The sequence below is a fragment of the Penaeus monodon genome, chromosome 20 (assembly GCF_015228065.2).
Source record: "Penaeus monodon isolate SGIC_2016 chromosome 20, NSTDA_Pmon_1, whole genome shotgun sequence".
NCBI classification, from domain to species: domain Eukaryota; kingdom Metazoa; phylum Arthropoda; class Malacostraca; order Decapoda; family Penaeidae; genus Penaeus; species Penaeus monodon.
The window spans coordinates 42874358-42882357 of record NC_051405.1 but is presented as its reverse complement, the minus strand read 5'-3'; the positions used below and the strand labels follow the sequence as shown (position 1 = coordinate 42882357).

Here is an 8000-nt window from a genome sequence, read left to right as displayed (position 1 = left end):
ATGAATATACTTTTTTTATGGGGAAGGAAAATTTCAGTAAATTGTGATAAAAAAGACACAACTAACAGATTTTCCCTATTTTTGTATTGTTTATTTATTGATATCACTTATTTTTGTAGATAGAGCTTTTGTGGATTTCTAAACTTAAGTAAAAAAAAAAAAAGAAAGTAAAAGATGGAAGAGAATAACATATTTAACGGATGACATAATTTTTTATATTATTGTTCATGTTGCTACTAATTTTGCTACTTGTATTTAATTTAGTTTTAAGAGTCTTCATACTAATGTTTTTTTACCGCTATGACTTCTTTTCTTTTTTTTTTTGAGAATGAATTTTATTGCTATTTTTATCACAATTTTGAAATAATATTGATACTGTTAATACTATTTGCGTGTGTATTGTAGAGGTGTGGAGTATGCTCTGACACTTTGTCTTCCAAGTTTAGGACTTAATAATTTTTTTTATCAAGTTCTTTTTACTTGTACCCTTATATATTACTTACAAATGCAATGTTGATATTTATATTGCAATTTTCTTTCCTCAGGTTGATATTGAAATCAATGGAGAGCCCGTGGACATACATATGAAGCTCGGGGAGTCGGGAGAAGCCTTCTTCGTCCAAGAATTAGAGGACAGCGAGGAAATTAGTCCCCTCCTTGGCACCTCGCCTCTTCCACCATCATTCCTTCAGGAGAAACTTGATCTTGCGAGAGCAGAGGATGAGGAATCGAGACCTAGGGATTCTGGTGTTGACGAGTCCATTTCCTCATCTGTTGGCCAATCGACAGTGGCAGGTGATGAAGTGGTCACAGCCTCGCCAGAGACGGAAACAGCAGGAGATCAAGAGTCCACTGTATCCCACTTGACTGACATAGGAGATGGGGTCAAAATCGTCAGTGTGAAATTGTCAGAGGACCCCAAGAGCGAGATTGGCATTGTTAGAATTATCCGTAAAACGGATGCCAAAGTAGAGAGAAGAGACCATGGGACTCAAACTATAAACAATAATAACTTAACAACTAGTAACAAGAAGGTAGAAGTCAACAACCAAGGGAAGGGACCCAACTCAAAGTCGCAAGTTGGCGATGGTGCTGTTCAGAAACGCAATAGTTTAATTATTGATGGCCAGGGAAGCAAGACGGATGGAGAAGAAACCGTTAGATGTAAGTTCATGCTGTTTATGTTTGTTATTTTTATATATGTAGTACAAATATATGGTTTGTTTTTACTGGAGCCATGATTTTCTTTAGCATATGTCTTTGAGACTTATTTTCTTTTTATGCTTAGTGAACAAGAGCATCCGACGCAAGCGCAAGAAGCGTTGCAATGGAAAGAAGAGCCGACCCAAGAGCACTGGGAGCCAGTCAAGTGACACATCGACAACAAGCGAGGTTGCAGACATCAATGCTGTTCTACCCAGTGGTGGTTCACCAGGGAATCAAGATGGAATTTTTGTAATGGATGATATTGAGAATAATGAGAAGGTATGTGAGTCATGCTCTTGAGAGCTTTGCCGCATTTTTCACCCTCCCCCCCACTTAGATTTTTGTTTAGTTTTATTCTTTAAGCTGTGCATTTTCCGTTGCTGCTTGACCTATTTCTAAGTGAATAGGGATAGGCTGATCTAATTTTCATTTAGTTTTATCTGCCTTTTGTTTAGTTTTTTTGGTTTGGGTGAAGCATTAGAACTTGATGTGCTCTTATCTTTTTGGTGGCACTTGATATTTTTTTTTGGACATTTCGTTGTATTTTCGTATCATTACTTTTGAATAATGATTTGAAGTGCCATCCAAGAAGATTTGCGTCTAGTTTTGATACTAACCCATCTTACATTCTTATTTTGATTCTTCTTTATTTGTTGTCTTGATGTTGACATACCTGAAATTCTCTTAAGCAGCATTTATTTCAATTTTCTGTCAGTCTGGTCCAAGCACGTCTACTCCCACCTCCCACATGGCGCAGTCGTCTTCGATGCCGCTGCTGCGCGAGAAGTCCCGGGAGGAAGTGGTCGACGAGTGGAGTGGCTCCATGTCCCGATCCATGGGGCCAGACTTCCATCCGTTCAGTGATACCGGACCTTAGCCCTCCACCAAGGTAGAAAATAGTAGATCTGAGATAACTGGATTCGAAACTGTTCCTGTGTGTTGATGATATGTGGTTATAGGCGTATGCATGTGTTATACTAGGTCCTTTATGTGTTTAAAGTTGATGATACCCTTTCAGCCCATCGAGTTCAAGACCCCCAACGCCTATCAAGTCCGACACGGAGTATGAGGTCGAGAGACAGCGGACGGACTTCATCGACGGATCTTCGCAGACAGATGAGAACAAGTGGTCTTGGACCTGGGGAGAACTTCCCACACCACCTCCGAAGACTCCAACGCGCACTTCGTCCTCAGCTGCGGATTCCTCAGAGATGAAGAGCGAAAGCGAGATGAAGAAAACATCAAAAGGAGAGGGTTAGTAGTAGCTTGGAGGTCTGCTTTGGAAGGGGAAATATGGGAATAGTATTTTATTTATATTTCATTGTATTAATGTCTTGTAGGCTAAGTGTTTGTTGGTAAGATTGAATATAAGATGCAGATAAAGAAGTTCTTGTCTGACATTAATTATTATTGCAAGAAAAGGAATGAGAGTTGAAAATTTTTGCTCATTATGCTGTTGTTTTTTGGGCGACTATTCGTGGAAGTAAACTCGGAAAGTGACTCTTTTCTGGATCTTGTTTACTGCTTTAGGTTTGTGGTAAAATGTGATGTAATTTTTAAAATAGTTAAGAGTAAGCAAGTCTTTGAAAGTATTTATGTAAGCTCTTGGTTTACATAGTCTTGCCGAAAAAATATTTAAACATAATGAGCATCATTTAAACCTAATTTTAAGAAGTGTAAAAAAACAAATCAGCGGTGTTGGGTGAGGCTTCTTAAAATATTAATTACATGCTTACATATTAAATATGGTTGCTGAGACTGATAGACAAAACTTAGTCAAATATGATATAGGAATTTATTTACAGAGTAGATGCTTTGTGTTGGGATCAGTATGTTTACCTTGTCATCCTATATAACTTGGGTACTTTTTATTGTTGAAAACCGATTCCAAATGAGATGGACAGCATTATTTTTATGGGAGTGATTGCAAAATCAATTTTAACATGTGCAAGCACCATTTTTTTTTTTTCTTTTGCTCGATCCATCTCTGAAAGAGTCGGTTTCCAAGGACACCTTGTAGCATGTCTGGGCTTGTTTCCCCCCCTAGATGATGAGCGGTCAGTGTTGGGCAGTATGTTTAGCTTCATGCGGGCTACCAAGAAAGCTCGTCACAATCCAGAGAGTGAGGGCATCTACCTTGATGACCTGAATCTGGAGGAACTAGACCCAGAAGTGGCAGCACTGTATTTCCCCCGTAACTTCAAGGTTCCAGAAAAGCCAGGCTACAACAGCTTCTCCTCTGGTATGACTCACTTATCCAAGTAGTTTGTAATGTGCTTTCGCTCTTAGGCCGAGTTTCGGACATGGAAGTTTAACCTGTATCAAGGTGTATTTTCTGCATACTAACCCGACTTCGTTGATGATTTAAGAACTGACGATGTGTTGGAAAAGTGGGGTGAATGTTAACTCCAAGAGCATGTAAAATTTTTGGGCTATTTTAGCTAAAAGCATGAATGAGGTTTTAATTAATTACTATCATTTGTGTGCATCCATGTCTTTGGAATTCAGTGAACAGAAATAGTAATGCTATAATATCAGTGATGATTTTATCCTTTAGTAATGGAAAGACTTGAGAGTGAATGATAATCCTTGGTATCAAATCACCGTAATTTACAATATGCTCCTGTCTGTTACTGATATAAGAGTTCTTAATGTTTAGTCAAACATATGTATATGATTAATGAAAAATATAAGGCTGTTCTCACTGATACTTTATCACTGGTTTTAAAAAAACTTTCCTAGTGTTCAGATATTCAGTTTTCCAGATTGCAAACAGATATTCTGATGAAAGCTATTTCATTTTTGGTAACATTGATTATGAAACAGAAATCTTTAATAGTGTTCCATTTAATATGATGTTCACTAAATGATTGTTTTCTTTTTAAAGCTCAAGACTTCTCTCCTAGTTGTAAGGCTACTTGTGTATTAAGCTATGTGTAGATCGGCCTATTAGTTGGTACAAAGGTGATTTTGGTTTAGTGCTTTGTATAACATACTAACCCTTTTTAATGCAAGGAGATTAGTAATAGAATATCAAGGCCTATGTACTAACAGTGTAAGATCATGAAGAAGGAATTAATTTTACCATTAGCAAAGTTAACAATTTAAATGTCTGATATATTTATGTAAGATGAGTAGAAAGGTGTAAGTATACAAACTGTATAAACCAAAGTTTTATATGAAATTATGCTGATCAAGTTTGTCATGTTGTACAGTATATAATGGAAGTTTAAAATCCAGATCCCTTATTTCAAGAAAGGGAGTAGATATCTATTTCATATTTTCTAAATATTATATAGTACTGTATGATGCATTGAGAAAATTTGGTGTATTTATGGAGGTGTAAAATTTGGTATTTGAATATTGAAATGGGATATTCGTCATTTTTAATGCATATTTAAAAAGTCAAAGTTGCGGTAATTTTATTGTTTGGATGTGTATATTATCTTTATTATTCCTGGCTCTTATAATTGTGACTATATTGTAAGTAATCATTTACCAACAGACATAAAAGGCTTGAATTTCTTTAAGATAATGTATATGCCTGTTTTTAGCAAGAAATTAATTAACACCAAGCTTTTTTCTGTTTTTCATTTTTAGCAAGCGCTGCGAAGGATGACGATGTTGAGTCGGGTAATGGTCCTTCCTTGCCTCAGTCTCCGCACAGTGTCGAGGGGGCGATTGGGGGACCAAAACTGTGCAGCGATTCAGACTTTGAAGATTACAGGCACCCCATCTTTGATTACAAGTATGTGATAGTTTCTGAAGTTAAAAGAAAGTGAATTTGAAAAAAGAAATTGATACTGATTAGATCTGTGGTTTGGTGATTAACCCCTAAGGACAGAAAAAAGTATTGTTGATGATAATGTTGGTATCGTAATAGTACCTTTTTCATAGAAGTCATTTCTTCTTATTTCCAGGGGTTACCATGATATTGCCTTCTCACTGTGCGGCCGCCTCCATGAATATGAGGGAGATTTCCCGGAGAGCCTTTTTATGCAAAGTCTAGTCACTTACGATGATTTTTGTGAAAATCCACAAATTCTCGAAAACCCTGACCTCGTTGTTAGGTTTGGGGGCAAGTACCTGAATTGGCGCACTGTTTCACCGCAGATTCTCTCTCTCGTGTTGTTCCAGCGACCTGTGCCTCAGGTAAACTTCAGTAATTCTTTTTGATTCATTCTGGTAATTAAAATTTCTGCTCAGAAATATAGCCAAATTGGAAAGATATCTCTGCAGTGATCACAAAATATATATATTTTTTTATCGTGAGTATAGAAATTTATATAATTTTTTTTTTTTTTTTCTAACTCCCTTCCCCCCTTAACAGAAACTCTCAGAAGCTCTCTATAAGGAACACATGACCAAGAAGGAGATCAGAAAGAGGTCTGAGTCGAAGGGATACTCTTGGTTCTCTTGGAGGCGCACCAATCCAGAGGATGCTGATGCTCCTCAAAACAAAAGTGAAGAAATTGCCGTGAAGAAGGAAGTTTCTGGTTCTTTAGAGGTACTTTTTAGATGTTTTAAAAGTATTTTCATGTTTGATGTCTGTTGTGTTCATTTTGCAATCTAATTCATTGAAAAAATTCAGAGCTTTGATGATCAGAAATTCAGAAAAAAACTATACTGTTTTACCATAAGTAATGTATATGTCTAATTTTCTTTCTAACAGAGCAGTGAAAAATCAGTGACAGAGGAGATCCTAAATCCCAGTGATCCAAACCTTGTTGAGGTTACAGCTGCTGAGACTCAGACCACCCCACCAGGTACCCCAAAGAAGAAGGGACTTCATGGTCACACCCCAGGGACAGATTCCTCCGAGTCCGAGGATCTGGAAGATAGGAAGGACCGCAGGCCCTCTGGAGATCGCTACAAGAAGAGTTTGAGACTGACATCAGAACAAATTGTAAGGGTCTACCTTTGGGAAGCTTTTAAGAGATATTGCTGAAAGTGTATTAGATGTACTTGTATAAATGTTGCTTAATTTCCAAGGCCAAAGCCTTGGATAAGTAATGTAATGAATTCTTGTTTTTTGCGAATTGATTGTAACTCGAGCTCTTTTCCTACAGGAAAAGCTGAACTTGAGAGAAGGAAGCAATGAAGCCTTATTCTCAGTTACAACAGCCTATCAGGGAACAACACGATGCAAGTGCCACATTTTCCTATGGAATCATGATGATAAGATTGTTGTATCAGATATTGATGGCACTATAACAAAATCTGATGTGCTAGGGCATCTGCTGCCCATCTTGGGCAAGGACTGGGCCCAGAGTGGGGTAGCTCAACTCTTTACCAAAATCAAGAACAATGGCTACCATTTCTTGTACCTGTCTGCAAGAGCTATTGGTAAGAATGTTTCTACATTACAGTATTTTTATTTTTTATTCACTTGTGTCTGTGTTTATTTAGTTTACATTTTATATTCATATTCTTGTATGTCTGCATTTCTTCTTTTGTTTTGGAAATTTAATTAAAACAGCTATGTTTTTATCTTTATGATTTTCATTATTGATCATTAACAAATATTTAGATGTAACTCATATACCAATTGATTTTGTTGTTATTACATTGAGATTTTGAAGCTTATGTGATAGGCTATTATCACATGTTCCAAATTCCCCTATTATTCATTACTGAAGTATTTTGCAAATCCCTTCTGCTAAGGAATTTAAGTGATAAAGAATCTTGAATATGATTTTTATTCGCATAACTCTTTGCGATGTGGTAACAAAAATGTGACCTGGGAATTTGTGAAGAATCAAGAGGGAGAAAAATTTAAATTGATGACCTTTTTAGTGAAGTCGTAAGATGTCACAATAGTCTAGTTGATAATGAAGCACAGTAATTACTTTCAAGGTGGACTGATCACATTTTTAAAAATGAATATTGCAGGACAGGCACGTATCACTCGGGACTATCTCCGCTCTATCAAACAAGGGGACTTGTCATTACCTGATGGGCCTCTATTACTAAATCCTACATCCCTAGTGCAAGCTTTCCACCGTGAAGTCATTGAAAAGAAGCCGGAGGAATTCAAGATCTCTTGTTTAAGGGATATACAGGCATTGTATCCCCCTGGTAGAAATCCTTTCTACTCTGGATATGGAAATAAGATCAATGTAAGATTTTTTTTTTATGGTACTTTGTATTATTTCAATATTAAGAGAATTATCTAATTTTACTTGTGTTTTTATAGTCTTGTCTAAAGAAAAGTGAACATTAGTTGGTTTGGTTCTGCATTGACTTTGATTCTGGATAGAGTGAAACTCGGTAAATATTGGAACCAAATTATTGCATGAGAACAGGCACATTTGAGTGAAGTGTTTCCATCCACTTTCTTTTAGACTACCTTGGAAATGCAGTTTCATAGTTATTCATGCCTTGATACAAATTTAATGTTATGATGTCAATATCACAAAAGGAGAAGCAAAAAAATGACAGGTACTTGGTGTATTAGTGTAGGGGTGAAGGTTGTTACTTTCATCCGTCATGAACTTTGTCAGTGACTCTTAGTTCCCAGCATCATTGTAAGTCTAGTCATGTGTAAACTATCAGTGTTGTATAATGTATTTGTAGTGGTTATATTTACACCACTCTCCTTTTCCAGGATGTGTGGGCCTATCGTGCTGTAGGAATTCCCATTTCCCGAATATTTACCATCAACCACAGAGGCGAGCTAAAGCATGAATTAACTCAGACATTCCAATCCTCGTAAGTGTATAACATGTTTCTTTTCTCAAGTTATTTTATTTTTTTTTTTTAGGATTGTCTAACCATCCATGTTAAAATTTGGC

General features: G+C 36.6%; 1 protein-coding gene across 1 annotated transcript in view; it reads left to right on the top strand.

Annotated features, from left to right (window-relative positions):
• Nucleotides 1–8000, top strand: part of LOC119586002 (phosphatidate phosphatase LPIN3-like) — a gene marked incomplete in the record, with an annotated part of 33755 nt that overhangs the window by 19024 nt on the left and 6731 nt on the right. The window contains 12 exon segments of the mRNA XM_037934713.1: nt 546–1164; nt 1289–1485; nt 1899–2095; nt 2225–2460; nt 3254–3448; nt 4807–4954; nt 5127–5358; nt 5537–5713; nt 5879–6112; nt 6276–6552; nt 7099–7325; nt 7814–7917. Of these exon segments, the coding sequence (XP_037790641.1) occupies nt 546–1164; nt 1289–1485; nt 1899–2095; nt 2225–2460; nt 3254–3448; nt 4807–4954; nt 5127–5358; nt 5537–5713; nt 5879–6112; nt 6276–6552; nt 7099–7325; nt 7814–7917 (2843 nt within the window).